Source organism: Bombina bombina, chromosome 10, assembly GCF_027579735.1.
Source record: "Bombina bombina isolate aBomBom1 chromosome 10, aBomBom1.pri, whole genome shotgun sequence".
NCBI lineage: Eukaryota > Metazoa > Chordata > Amphibia > Anura > Bombinatoridae > Bombina > Bombina bombina.
Window position 1 is genome coordinate 38,785,835 of NC_069508.1, and position 15,197 is coordinate 38,801,031.

Sequence of the window (15,197 nt, forward strand, 5' to 3'; positions counted from 1 at the left end):
ATTAACTTTGCTAGAATTTAACTTTTTGCGCGTGCTGGGTAGCGCTCGAATTAAAAGTCCAAAGTAAAATGTTAGCGTGCTCTTGAAAGTCAACATGTGTTAAAAAATGTACTTCCAATATCGCTACTGCGTTAACGTATTCTCCCCATGCACTTCAGAAAAAATATAAAAATAATGTAAAAAAATATTAATAATAATTATTAAAAATGATTAAAGAGGTTCAAAAAATGTCTAAAAAATCATTAGGATATTTTTTTTTAGAATTATATTTGAACCTCTATTAATTTTAAAATAATTTTACATTATTTTTATAGCTAAAATTCACATAGTGCACCTTAATATTACTATCTTCAAGTGTGCTAACTCGATACCAAATTAGACCTATATCACTAAACCTGAATTGCATATTCTTCACATAGAAGAAAATGTTATATTTATTTATTTATTTTTTTTGGTAAAGAATTTCGTTACGATTTTTTTTAATTATTATTTTTTAATATATGTTTTTATTGAGGTTATGCAATATACAAACAGAGGTAAGGTTGCAATGTAATCATGATACAGTATTTTGAGCTTTGGTAGCACAATGGTAGGAAATTTCCACAATACACGTCTTGTACCATATAGTATAGAAATAAAATATAACACGCTTAGACATAAGCATAATGATATGTAAATAATTAACCCGTATAATCAGTTTTTAACCTCTTTTATATTTATATATGGCTATTTCCCATTTTAATTAATGGCCATGAATACTGAGGATATAAGTAGTTGGGAATAGTAATATCAAGTATAAGGGGATAAAGGGTAGATTAAAAAAAATAGAAGAAAACTATAATTTGTTGGGACTGGTAATATATGATATTAAGATTTAAATAGTGTAAGAAAATATGGCTGCAGCAGATTGCTGATTAGAAGAAGCATATATTAGGATTTATTGGGGTCACTTTGTGTCTTTATAAGGAGATATCATGTCCATCAAAGTCACCCTTAAACATAGAGAAAGCCAAATAAGTTCTGTTGCACATATAAATCTATATTTAATCCTTTACTCCCATCTAGTGGGGAAAATTGCTATCTACACCCTAACTCAGTCCGCCAAGGGGTATATCAGAATAAATATCTCAGACATCATTGATGAAACGACTTATTGTAGATTATCAAACCTGGGAGGAGTATTCAACATCTGCCTTAATATTCACAACTAAATACTTATATATAATTTACTAAGATATTTCTTTATAACATCTCCTAGCAAAGCTTTTGCCAAGATAACACGCTACCTCACTATAGAAGTATTCTAATGAAGGCAAAAATATCTGAAAAATAATCTATGAACTCACAGGCATATAATGATCATATTAACTAGTATATGTATCAAGTGAATAAGGTTAACTTAGAAGTGCTGATTAACTACAACTTAAATCAGAAATGAGAAGAGGAACCACAGTATCTGTATGATAAAGTCTCTACTTAGTGGAACTCAGTGTCCTACCCCACGCCAGCTTTTCTGATCACTAGTCTCAAGAGGATGAGAGAAAGGCTCCTCTGTATTTGTAGTTCTGTTTTTTTTGCCTCCTGGGGATAACTTTTTAGTAGTAAAGCCATTTTGTCACGTCTTTGGGTAGACGCTTGGTGTTGGCTTCTTTGGTTGCTGGCCAAACAAGTATGGGACTGACAACGGTCACGTAGTTTAGGCCCTTCACATCTGACTCTGGTATGGCATATAGGTGTGCTGAATCCTTCAATGTATCGCCGTATTTATCAGTCAGATCTTCGGCTCTGCATACTGTTTAGTCTGGCATCTGCTCTCTGGGGGCGGCCGCATCCCATGAGGTCAGATCACTCCATGTATCGGTAATATGCCCCATATCTTGCTTCTGCCGGTCGATGTGTAACAGCTCTTCTAGAGCACCATTATAGTCCTCATACCATACTTCAAGGCTCCCAAGGAGGATGTCAGCTGGGATATCAGTAGTAATGGGGTTGAACTTGTTTGATAGGGCTTTCTCACAGGCCTCCTGGCATGCGTCCAGCAAAGTACAGAGTTCCCTCAGGATGTATTTGGTAGTAGTCATCTCGTGTACTAGGAGAAACCAGCCTCAAATAATTACAGTTATCCTTCGTCTGTCTAGAAACCCGAAGTGGGTCCGTATCTCCGCTACCGAGGTAGCTATTTCAATTCTGTGTATGGAGTACTCCATACATTCCATCTCAGGCTGATTAACCGCTGCATAGGCCGCTTCCAGGTTGCTTCCACACAGATCTCCATGGAGGTTACAGGCTGTCGTCACCTTGGGGTGACTATTTGAGGCTAAAACCCGCTGGTGGGTGTCTCTGGAGCTAGCCACACATTAGGTATTAATTTGAGTTAAACTGAGTGGTCGAGCAGTTAGATTTATATTATTTTCTATCGGAGCTGTTATCTTATGTGACCTCTCTGCTACGAAACTAGCTCCGCCCCCGTTATATTTATTATTAAATACATACTATGATTATGATTATTATTTTGAAAAATATATCTATACATGTATATATATCTGAATATATACAGGTAAAGGTACTTAAAAACACATACACCATATTCCCCTATGTGCAGAACTTTGTAATGTAAAATATTTACAGTATATACACAGTTAAACACAAAATGAAATATTAAAGATGAATAAAAAATATTTGTCATATTTTTAGGTATTTGAGTGGAAAGGGCCCCAGAGTGTTTATATATGTGTATACATGTGTACAGATGTATTTATAAGTGTTTATATGTATGTATATACATATATAAATACATAAATAGACATGTATATATATATACATATATATATGTACATACATGCACATATTTAGACATGTATATGTATGTATATATATGTTGGAGGCCTTTGCAGTCAAACACCTTGTCATTTACCATATACCTTTAAACCCTTATACGTTTTTAATAATATTTTTTTACCCCTACCCTTAATGTTAGCTTTTCAGATGTGCTAACCTGACAAGCGCAAACCGCAATTGTGCTCGAGCTAAGCTGTTTACTTTCACTTGTAATACAAGCGCTCTTTACGGCGCACAATACAAGCTGATATCGCTTGTGCACTACATTTAGCGTGCCTCTTATAATATGGCACTTTGACAGCAATTAAGAACCATAAGCCTTAAAAATCTGCCCAAAATTTCCTAAAATTGTAAACTTGTGAAGTTTGTAGGATAGCTTTATGCTTATCCCTGGCATTCTTGAAGTCCCCCACAGTATTTATCCTAACCTCTAATGGAAGTTTATTCCATGAATCAGTCACCCTTTCTATGAAGAAGTGCTTATGCAAATTACTCCTTAACCTACTACCCTTCAATTTGAGATTATGACCCCTTGTTCATTTTGTAATTATCATTTCATCTCTTTCCCTCATCTAAGCAATACATATTAGGTCACCGAGCCTTTCTTTGCAGACCATGTACCATTTAGTAGCCATTTTAGAAGTAAAAATTGGAATACTATTGTCAAACAGACCCCACACAAGTGGTATGAATATATCTGAAAATCATAAAATGTGTGTGTGTGGGGGAGGGGTGGGTTTGATTCTCTGGAATGAGAATGAGTCATACAAGGTACTTCTAATATGAATTTTGATTGTCTGAAATGTCCCTTATATATATATATATATATATGTTCATATTTTATTTTTGTAACTGAGAATTTTTCTTACATCTGTGTAGATTTCAGTCCCCCACACATTTCCTAAGGCATTTAAGCATTCCGCTGGACATGCAACACTGCAAAAAAAAGAAGAGAAATAATAATTCAGGAATTAAAGATATGTTGCCCTGTATTTTTTTCCACTGATCTCTTTCTTTGGAAATGCTTACTCTGTAATTGGTGCAATCAGGTGGATGGCAGTGGAAGAACACAACGCTGTAACTAAAAGAGAAAAAAAAATTCAAAAAAAGTTGCAAAGAGTTATAATTTCAAATATATTTTGTGTGTTTTTTGCCTTTTGAAAGCTTGTGGGTGCTTGTATGAACTGCATCTGTAATTAGCAAATGAATAGGCTTAATTGCAATATGAATGATTACATTTGTATAAATAAATGTGCATTAGATTGCAGACAAATTATCAGAATAACTCATTTTGATTAATTTGAGATTTTAAATAAATGGCACTTTTACAGGGACATGAAACCCAATTTTTTTTCTTTCATAATTCAGATAAAGCACGTAAGGAGTATGCACATGTGTGCAGCACTATTTAGCAGCAGTTTTACAAGAATGTTATACATTTCCAGGAACACTAGATGGCAGCACTATTACCTGCCATGTAGTGCACTAGGCATCTACCTAAGTATCTCTTCAACAAAGAATACCATGAGATTGAAGTACATTTGGTAATAGAAGTAAATAGCAAACTTTTCTAGAACTGTGTGCTTTGTCTGAATCACGGAAGAAAATTGTTGGGTTTCATGTCACTAATCTACTAATTAACAAATCAACCAAAATTAGTTGATTCATTGTTTCATTAGTCAAAGGCATAATCAAGTATAAAAAATATATAAAAATACATATATTATCCTTTTAATGAATAACTACATAAATAAACTCATAACTAGACCTTGCTGGGCACCAGAGTGAAGGCTGTGGTGGGGCCCCTCAGAACATATGTGCAGCTTTCATGTACAAATGTAGGTTTTTCTGTACAGCAACACTGTGGCGGCCATATTGTAAACCAAGCCACCATATTGTAAAGTCAAGTCCATAAACATTTCTGAAACTGTGACTGGTCTCGAGGAGAGCACACAGAGGGGCGGACATGATGGAGGTGTAGTTATGCCACTACTGACTGCAGGGCCCCTAAAAAGTGTGGTCCTTGTCTCAATTGAGACCTCTGAGACCCCTATAGTTACGCCGCTGAATAAACTAATTCTATTGATTTGTTGATGCATTAATTAGTTAAAAGTGCTATTAGTTATGTGTTTGCGAGTCTAAACTTTAACAAAAAATTGTTATTTGATGAATACAGATACCTATTACATTATTATTGTTCCGGACTAAGGGGCCTATTTATGTAAGTGTGAGCAGACATGATACAATGTAGCGTATCATGTCCGCTGCACAATGATAAATGCCGACAGCATACGCTTTCGGCATTTATCATTGCACCAGCAGTTCTTGTGAACTGCTGGTGCAATGCCACCCACTGCAGATTTGGGGCTAATCGGCCGCTAGCAGTGGGTGTCAATCAACCTGATCATATTCGATCGGGTTGATTTCTGTCCGCGGCCTCAGAGCAGGAGGACAAGTTATGAAGCAGCGGTCTTTAGAAACAAGGGGCATCAAGCTCCATACGGAGATTGATAAATCGGCCCCTAAATATCTTACACAGTTATGAGTTTTAAGGTTGATTTTACCATAAAGAAGAAATAGTTTTCTATAGAAAAGCACCTTTTGTTACGCTGGAAACGGGTGGTGGGGGGATATCAACTGGAGGTCTCTTAGTATGCTTTGGTTTTTCCGTAGGTTGTTCAGCAGGTGCTGAAGTAAATACAAATGAACCAGTCCACGATTCATGATCAGATGACTTCACTCCATTATTTGTAGATGCTTCATAACTGTCCTGTCCTGGTTTCAATTCCACAAAAACACATCCTCCATCATCAGTAATTTCTCCTGCGTGAATTGCAGCTCGGCAAATGGATGAATCCTAATGAAAGACAACAAAGATAGAGCTGATATCCCTGATGAAACTGCCAGAATCATTGTGGGGACACAAGTGTGTTGCATTGTTTTTAATTAGTAGTTCTGTTTGTACAACCAAACATTATTGTTTTTAATAATTAGCTCCATTTAGCCACTTAGTGAGTGAGCTGCTATATAAATACTAGTTATTATTATTATTCTTATTATATAAAATACATAAAAAATAATGTTATAGTAAAATGCATCTATCCTGTCCTCTATTGTTTCCGTTATTTCCCTGTTCACGAATACAGCTTTTACTGAATATTTTTCATGAAAACATACATATTTAATTGTTGCTTTATCATACGCAAATAAAGTTTTATTTTACTTTAATATTCATTTACACTTTACAGTTTATATTCTTTTACTTTTTCTTTTACACTTTACAGTTTATATTCTTTTACTTTTTCTTTTACACTTTACCTTTGATATTCTTTTACTTTTTCTTTTACACTTTACCTTTGATATTCTTTTACTTTTTCTTTTACACTTTACCTTTGATATTCTTTTACTTTTTCTTTTACACTTTACCTTTGATATTCTTTTACTTTTTCTTTTACACTTTACAGTTTATATTCTTTTACTTTTTCTTTTACACTTTACCTTTGATATTCTTTTACTTTTTCTTTTACACTTTACCTTTGATATTCTTTTACTTTTTCTTTTACACTTTACCTTTGATATTCTTTTACTTTTTCTTTTACACTTTACCTTTGATATTCTTTTACTTTTTCTTTTACACTTTACCTTTGATATTCTTTTACTTTTTCTTTTACACTTTACAGTTTATATTATTTTACTTTTTCTTTTACACTTTACAGTTTATATTCTTTTACTTTTTCTTTTACACTTTACAGTTTATATTCTTTTACTTTTTCTTTTACACTTTACAGTTTATATTCTTTTACTTTTTCTTTTACACTTTACCTTTGATATTCTTTTACTTTTTCTTTTACACTTTACCTTTGATATTCTTTTACTTTTTCTTTTACACTTTACCTTTGATATTCTTTTACTTTTTCTTTTACACTTTACCTTTGATATTCTTTTACTTTTTCTTTTACACTTTACCTTTGATATTCTTTCACTTTTTCTTTTACACTTTACATTTTACATTCTTAGGATGTATCACGTATTAAGGAGAATTACCTTGTATTCATTGGTTGAGTTATCCTGTTTTAGGGGAGCAGACTGATATGGGTCAGGAGAATTCCCCTTTGTGAAAAGGGGGGGATTTGTCCAAAAGGAGGCTATGCCTCTAGTTTGTTTAGGTTTTGTGCTGCTATAGACAAAGAGATCTGGTAGACCACCCTTAGCCATATGATATATTTTAGACCCAAAACTGGCCACAAATTCTGCCATTACTTACAATGTGCCTACCCTAGACTCAAGTCATGTGTTCTTGTGACCAACTAAACCAGTTGAGTGCCTCTATCTTTTATTTCATATAAAAATATTGGTGTGTTTCTAGATTGCGATCAGCATGCCATATCTCTAAGAGAAAGCACATCCTGGGTGCTGTCATGTAATGTGGTTACCTAGCAATGACTTGTTTACTAGATGGCTGCCTGACCTTGGCAACTCTTCTGGAATACTCAAGGATCTATTGTTGCCGGTGTTGTTGATGACTTTGCTTGCCTGATTACAATTTGATTCTCTTTATGTACAATGTATTGCAACCAGTAATAGCCCTAATCTAGGGTGTTCTGTTAGTGTTTGCTCTACCATTACTCAACCAGTGGGCTACAATCTGTATTGATATTTACGGCTCAGTTTATAAAGCTGCTTTGGAGGCCTTTCGCTGCAGGCCTGCAGCCGATAGGTAGGAAACAGCGGGAATTAGACTGCTGTTACCTAACATTTACGCCAGCTCTTAGCTGGCCAATTAAAATCAACCCTGACACGTTTGGCGGGGTAATTGAAAGCCTTTACTTGCACACCATTGGGCTAAGTGAGCAGGGGCAGCATTGCACAAGCACACACTTGTGCAATGTTAAATATGGCAGCTTAATGCTGCCCGCTTTCTGCGATCCGTCTCGGCTTTATTAAATGGGGAACTTACTATTTTACAGGTGCATCCTGCTTCAAGTAACTAAGATGTAGTCATTCTCCTCTTAGTGGTTATCTATTTTTTTGTTTAATATTTGCCCTCTTCTAAAATAATAATGATTAGAAATTTGCACAGACAAAAATTGTTCATTTCGAATGAATACTTTGTCACTGAAAAAATAATTCTTTATTTTTGTCTGAGATTAGCTCATTGGGTTGTTCAGTTCAGATGAATGTTGACAACATTATTTGTTTGTTAATGGAAATTTGTTAACCCCTTATTTACTATAGGGAACTCCAGGTAGTGCCACTGCTACAAACCAGCAGCAGCAGCACAAATAGATTAATTTTTAATGTATTTCTTTTTAATGGGGTAGGATTTTCCAGAACAACATGAGCTTGGATAATGACATTGCTGGATTGCTATTGAATTGTGTAAAACAAAATATGACCCCTTTCCAGCCTGCAGAAAAACCTTTCATTTGTTCATTTATTTATTCTTTTTGTAATTGCAAATAAATGCAAAGTACACAGCGAACTTTGTAATTTTTTGCATACATCCAGATCAAAATCCACGTCTATTAAAGGGACACTGAACCCAAATTTTTTCTTTCTTGATTCAGATAGAGCATGCAAGTCTAAAGATAATTTATTACAAATAGTGGATGTACTTTCCATTTAACTTACATCTGTGTAAACACGAGATCCCCACACATTTCCTGATTCATCGAGACATCCTGCAGGGCACATAACTCTAAAAGAAAAAAACCCACCCACAATGCTTTAACGGTGTTTAATTTTTTTTAGAAATGGCTTAATTATCTGTTTCCAGTGCAAACATCTATTTGGTTATTTAGTTATTTATTTTTGAAAATGCTTACTCTGTAATTGGTTTCGTTAAATAGTCCGCGGTGGAAGAACACAAAGCTGTAACTGAAAACAAAAATAATAAAAAAAAATAAGGTATATTTCTAATGTTATATTAATTCTAGATGTAAATATGTTGATACTGTCTTAACAATTTTATATGAAGAACTTTTTCTTTGTCCTGATCCCATCACACTCTCTTTCTATGGATGTCCTGGTTTCACAAATTTATGCCACTTGATTGATCAATTTACAGCACGGCCAACCCTCCCGCTTCTCACCCACCACCGCTAATAAAATAACTACAAATCTCCCCATCCTGACTCCATCCCCTGGGTTGTCATGACTCCACCCACACTTTTCCATGACCCAGCCCACAGCCTCCCAGTCTCATATAGTATCCATCCAGGATATGTTGGGATTTAACAGTTGATTTGTTTTTGAAAGTCATGCAGTATGTTTCTGGACAGACAAAAACATAGGTTATCATGTTAGAATATTACTGAGCACGAATAACCACAAACCTTTTGGTAAAAAAAATTCTCATAAAAATATTGCTGCACAAGAAGATCTATATTAAACATAGACTACCTTTTGGCAGGTTAGAAGTGAAAGTTACAGAAGGTGTCGGATTTATAGTAAGTACAGGGCTTGTTGAAGTTGAATCCATAATTGGTGAAATGAATGTAAAGGATCTAGTCCAGCTGTCTCGCACAAACGATTCTATGCCGTTTCTTATAGAAGCCTCATAACTGTCTTTTCCTGGTTTCAACTCCACCACTACTGTCCCATAGTGATCGGTTAATCTTCCTGCATGGATTGCAGCCCTGCAAATGGAAGAATCCTGAAAGCAGATAAAACAGAATTTAAGATCTATCCGTCTGTATCTATCTATCTATCTATCTGTATCTATCTATTTATCTATCTATCTGTATCTATCTATCTATCTATCTATCTATCTATCTATCTATCTATCTATCTCTTTCTATATCTATCTATCTATCTATCTATCTATCTATCTATCTATCTGTATCTCTATCTATCTATCTATCTCTGTATCTATGTCTCTATCTATGTCTCTCTCTCTGTCTTTATCTTTCTGTCAAAGATGGGTTAATGTCACAATTTCTCAATACTCAGTACCCAATGCTCACTACTACAACCCTTTTGCTACCGCCAAGAGATTTCAGAGAAAAACATGTCCAAAATACCAGTGAATTTTTAACATTTTTGTCCTTGTTTTTCTTGGTTTACCTATGAAAATCATATTATTTTTCAACATAACAAGAGCTTTTACGGGTTGCAGTTTCAACTAGCTATTTTTTTTTACAGAATTAAAGAACATATTGTAAAGTTCCAAAAAAGTAAAAAAATAATATATAAAAAGACGAATGATCACATTCCACAAAATCCTATAACGTTCTTACTTTAGAAAAAAAGGACAAATTTCATTGGCATCTTCTGATGCAACCAATACCCACCATGTATATATATATTTATCAGTTTTGATAATTTGCTGCTTCATATTTCATGTTCTAAAATGATGCAATGGGGTAACTCTCATTTGGTATAGCAGTACTGCCCAAATTCTCAAAATGGACCCTTTTGTCAGTCGGACCCTTTTGTCAATCATAATGTTTTTCACAACATTTTGTTTCTCACTGAAATTATTTACACACAAGTTCAGTCATATAAAAATTAGAATTACCAGACATGTTTTGGCAATTAGAACACTATTTGCAGCTGTGCACAACACTTCTTAGAGATGATTTTTAGAAATGTTACAGCAATGGGTTTAGAGCCCATTTGGTAAAGCATATCTGCCTGAATTCTCAAAATTGGCCCCCAAACTATAAATATTTTTTAAGTTGTTACTGGTCACTTAGTGGTAACTCAATACACCTAGAGTTGGCAATAGAAATAAGATCTTGCAGAAGAAAGAACTTTATTGGATATTCATGTTAAAAACAAAAATGCCATCTGGCATGAATAAAGAATGGGATATAAGCTATTATGTGGATTGAATTTTTTAAATTTATTCTCGGTTTTTGTTGATATCTAGGATTAATGGTGAATTGAATGAAATTGATGAATTTATCACTTATTTGATCAAGGATATTTACATGGGAATGAAAGGATGGGTGGTGAAGGTTTGTATAGGTATGCGGGTATGTATGCATGTGCATATGTATTTGTATATATATGCATGTGTGTATGTATGTGTATGTGTGCATTTATTTTGCACATTTATATATTTATGCCCTTGTTTGGAACCCGATTTTACGGGTCTTTTTGGCCGATGTGTTCCTATATCACGAAGTGTAATTTGAATAGCTCATCTGATGAAATAGTTAAACCTATTTTAATTTAAATTTATATGTGCACATTTGTTCTTATTCATACATTCATTTACTCATGTGTCTGCCTTTGATCCTCTATTTGCGGTTCTTTTTTCTATATTTTCCAGCGTTGAGGATTGGCTTGGTAACTCAATAATACCCAGTCACTCAGTGATCCCCAGTCACTCGTGATCTCTGGTAACTCATAGTCAAAGGTCACTCAGTGGTCTGTGGTCACTCAGTGGTCTGTGGTCACTCAGTGGTCAAATGTCACTCAGTGATCCCTAGTCATTCAGTGATCAATGGTCACTCAATGGTCATTGGTCTCTCAATGGTTACCTGTTACTCAGCTGTCACTCAATGGTCACCAGTCACTCAGGGTTCATTTAGTGGTCACTACTCAATTTATGTTTAGTGGTCACTTGATGGTCACTCCGATGTTGCCTGTAACTCAGAGATCAATGAGTTGTTACTGGTCACTTAGGGGTCTCCCAGTGATCACTTTATAAACACCGGTCACTCAATGGTCACTGACAGTGGTCTACAGTCCCTCCATAGTCAATTGTCACTCCATGGTCATTGATCCTTCAGCGATCATGGAGCTATCACTGATAGATCCTTCAGCGATCATCGAACTGGTCACTGAGAAATCACGAGTCTCAGGCCCTGATATACAAAGGCTTCTCCAACTTGGAGAGAATTTGTAGTTCAGGCTTCACAGGATCTGAACTCACTGAATGTTTAAAAGGCCGGAACTCCCCAGCACTGTAAGATCTCTCTCTTTTATGTATGTGGAGAGACATTCCAAGTGCAATATAGCACTGCAAGATATGAGAGTTTTATTACACTTACACTTTGTGCATTGTATTTTATATTACTATACTTTCCATATTGAGTCCTTTAGCATTATTGCATTTAAGCTTTGCACTTTCTCTTTTATATTTTAATACATTTAGATTTAGATGCAGCAGGGATTTCCCAAATTCTGATTAAGTTTTGAAAGTTTCTATGTTTCTTTAACAAATTAGGATCATACTTTGTATATTTCTGAGTGTATTACCTCTCTCCCATGTGAAATTTTGTATCCCAGAGAGCTACATTAATTTCTATTGTAGGCATCTCTCATCTCTCTGGGACTTCCAGGTTTCTCCCCCTTCCTTAGAAAAATCAGTGAGTTTAGCCCCTGTGAAGTTTTCACTATAATCTCTCTCCAAGCTAAATAATGTTTGATTATCTGCCCCATATAACATAACAAAGCACTCCGGGAAACTGAAGCTGACAGTTTTTCAATTTTAATTTAAATGCAAAGTGCAATGTAATCTGTAAAAGATACACATAAATATACAAAGTATGAACCTAATTGGTTAAAGTTACACAGAAACTGTGAATGCATAATCAGAATTTGTAAAATCACAATCCTAAATACACTGCTGTACGTATAAGTACAAATGTCTTTTTTTTTTTTTTTGCACATCCATTATATTTAAATTACGATTTATGCTTTGCATGTTTAATACAATTTATTCCTGAGTAATTTACATACACATTTTAAGTTTTTGATAAAATACGATTTTTGATGTACCATGACAATACGTTTTCTGTTTATTTTTTGTGAATGGTTCAAATTTTCTTTTTGTATCATTTTTAAATTACAATTTTAATTATGCACTTTTGTAATGTATGCATCTCCTGCCCATATGTAAATGCAGTATAAGTCCCTTAGCAAGACACCCTGTTTTCAGGGTAAAAAGCAGCTTTATATAATTCCACAAGGGAAATAGAAGAACTGGCGATGAACATTCTTAAACAATCTCCCCAGCCAAGAGACCTTTAGATAATCGCCCCTAAGTGAGCACTAGTCACATTACTGTGTCTGTGGTCACTGTTTAGTTGGGGACCACCAGTCATACCACCCAGATAGAAGTTGTACTGGGAGCTTAAACATATGTGAAGTTAATATAAATTATTTATCTGCTCACTCCTCATTCTACTTCAGTAAACAACAAGTAATTTGCATAATTTTGAATATGCAAATAAAAAGTTCAAGAGATACCTTGCATGTGAAATAGCTCTATTTAACAGAGTCTTTAAAGGGATAAGTAACCCAGGCATTTCAGACAGAGCACACAATTTAAAAAAAGTTTATATTCTATTATCCATTTCTATTATCAAATTTGCTTCGTTCCCATTATATTCTGTGTTGGAGAGATACCTAGGACACTACTGACGTCATATGAGAGCTAGCTGGGAAGCTCCTAATTTTCCAGACTGTGTATATATATATATATATATATATATATATATATATATATATATATATATATATATACAAAACACGGAAGAGAACTGCACTCTCATACCGGACCGAGTACACTTAAAATTCTTGTAACATTTTTTTATTTTTTGTAATTTAGTGTTTGTTTTTTTTTTGTAATTTAGTTTAGTGTATTTAATTATATTTTAGTTGAGATAATTGTAGTTTATTTAATTAATTTATTGATAGTGTAGGTGTATTTGTAACTTAGGTTAGGATTTACTTTACAGGTAATTTGGTAATTATTTTAACAAGGTAGCTATTAAATAGTTATTAACTATTTAATAGCTATTGTACCTAGTTAAAATAAGTTATCTGTAAAATAAGTATAAACCCTAAAATAGCTACAATGTAATTATTAATTACATTGTAGCTATCTTAGGGTTTATTTTATAGGTAAGTATTTAGTTTTAAATAGGAATATTTTAGTTAATATTATTAATATTATTTAGATTTATTTTAATAATAATTAAGTTAGTGGTGTTAGAGTTAGATAGGGTTAATATAGTTAATATATGATATAATAACTATATTAACCCTAATATAATTAGGGTTAATATAGTTAATATAGGTGGCGGCGGTGTAGGGGGATTAGATTAGGGGTTAATACATTTATTATAGGTGGCGGCGGTGTAGGGGTATTATATTAGGGGTTAATATATTTAATATAGGTGGCGGTAGGGTTAGACTTAGGTTTAGTGGTAGGGAAATTTTAGTATTTTAGGGGTTAATTAATTTAATATAGGTGGCGGCGGTATAGGGGGATTAGATTAGGGGTTAATAATTTTAATATAGATGGCGGCGGTGTAGGGGGATCATAATAGGGGTTTATATAGTTTAACTAGGTGGCAGCGGTGTAGTGGGCTCACATTAGGGGGCAATATAGTTTAAATAAGTGGCAGCGGTGTAGGGGGCTCACATTAGGGGGTAATATAGTTTAAATAAGTGGCGGCGGTGTAGGGGGCTCACATTAGGGGGTAATATAGTTTAAATAGGTGGCGGCAGTGTAGGGGGCTCACATTAGGGGGTAATAATTTGAATATAGATGGCGGTGGTGTAGGGGGATTACATTAGGGGTTAATAATTTAAATGTAGGTGGCGACGGGGTCCGGGAGTGGCGGTTTAGGGGTTAAATACTTTATTAGGGATTGCGGCGGGGGATCGCGGTTGACAGGTAGATAGACATTGCGCATGCGTTAGGTGTTAGGTTTTATTTTGTAGTTCGCGGTTGACAGGTAGATAGACATTGCGCATGCGTTAGGTGTTAGGTTTTATTTTGCAGCTAGTTTAGGGAGTTACGGGGCTCCAATACACAGCGTAAGGCTTACTACGCCTGCAATTTGTGGCAAGGTGAAAATGGAGTATGATTTCTCCATTTTCGCCACGTAAGTCCTTACGCTGTATATTGGATACCAAACTGCGCTGGTTTGGTATACCTGTCTATGGGCCAAAAAACTACGGCCGAAGGCAGAAATATATGAGCATAACTTCTATGTTACGCCGTATATGTGATATACCAAACCAGCGCAATATTTGGCGTCGCCGGCTTTTGCGGGCTACACTGCATATCGGATCGGGGCCGTGATTTTAATTTCTGATGTATCTGATTCATGACAGTTTAAAGTTATGTGGGCTATCCCTTTGAGCTATCAGCTTAAGATTCTAATGAATCAAACATCAATTCAAATTTTAAATGTATGTGGTTGGAGGGATCTTACTCCAAAGATAATACAAAATTGGAGTGACTTCTTTTTCTTTTCCTTTGTTACCCAGATCATCCGTTCTTGTGAAGAGCTGCCCTTTGGTTGGATCACCGGAATCATCATTAGCCTTTGGTGACACATCTGTGATTCCTACTATTACTGTTCTTTCAGTGTGAACTGAGTATCTTTTTT

General features: G+C 34.8%; 1 protein-coding gene across 1 annotated transcript in view; it reads right to left on the reverse strand.

Moving 5' to 3' along the window:
* The window catches only part of LOC128640692 (mucin-12-like), a 195,408-nt gene that overhangs the window by 76,333 nt on the left and 103,878 nt on the right, over positions 1–15,197 (reverse strand). The window contains exons 58-63 of the mRNA XM_053693121.1: positions 9,241–9,493; positions 8,664–8,715; positions 8,470–8,536; positions 5,437–5,695; positions 3,868–3,919; positions 3,708–3,774 (exon numbers count right to left, since the gene is read on the reverse strand). Of these exons, the coding sequence (XP_053549096.1) occupies positions 3,708–3,774; positions 3,868–3,919; positions 5,437–5,695; positions 8,470–8,536; positions 8,664–8,715; positions 9,241–9,493 (750 nt within the window). The remainder of the gene's footprint in view (positions 1–3,707; positions 3,775–3,867; positions 3,920–5,436; positions 5,696–8,469; positions 8,537–8,663; positions 8,716–9,240; positions 9,494–15,197) is intronic.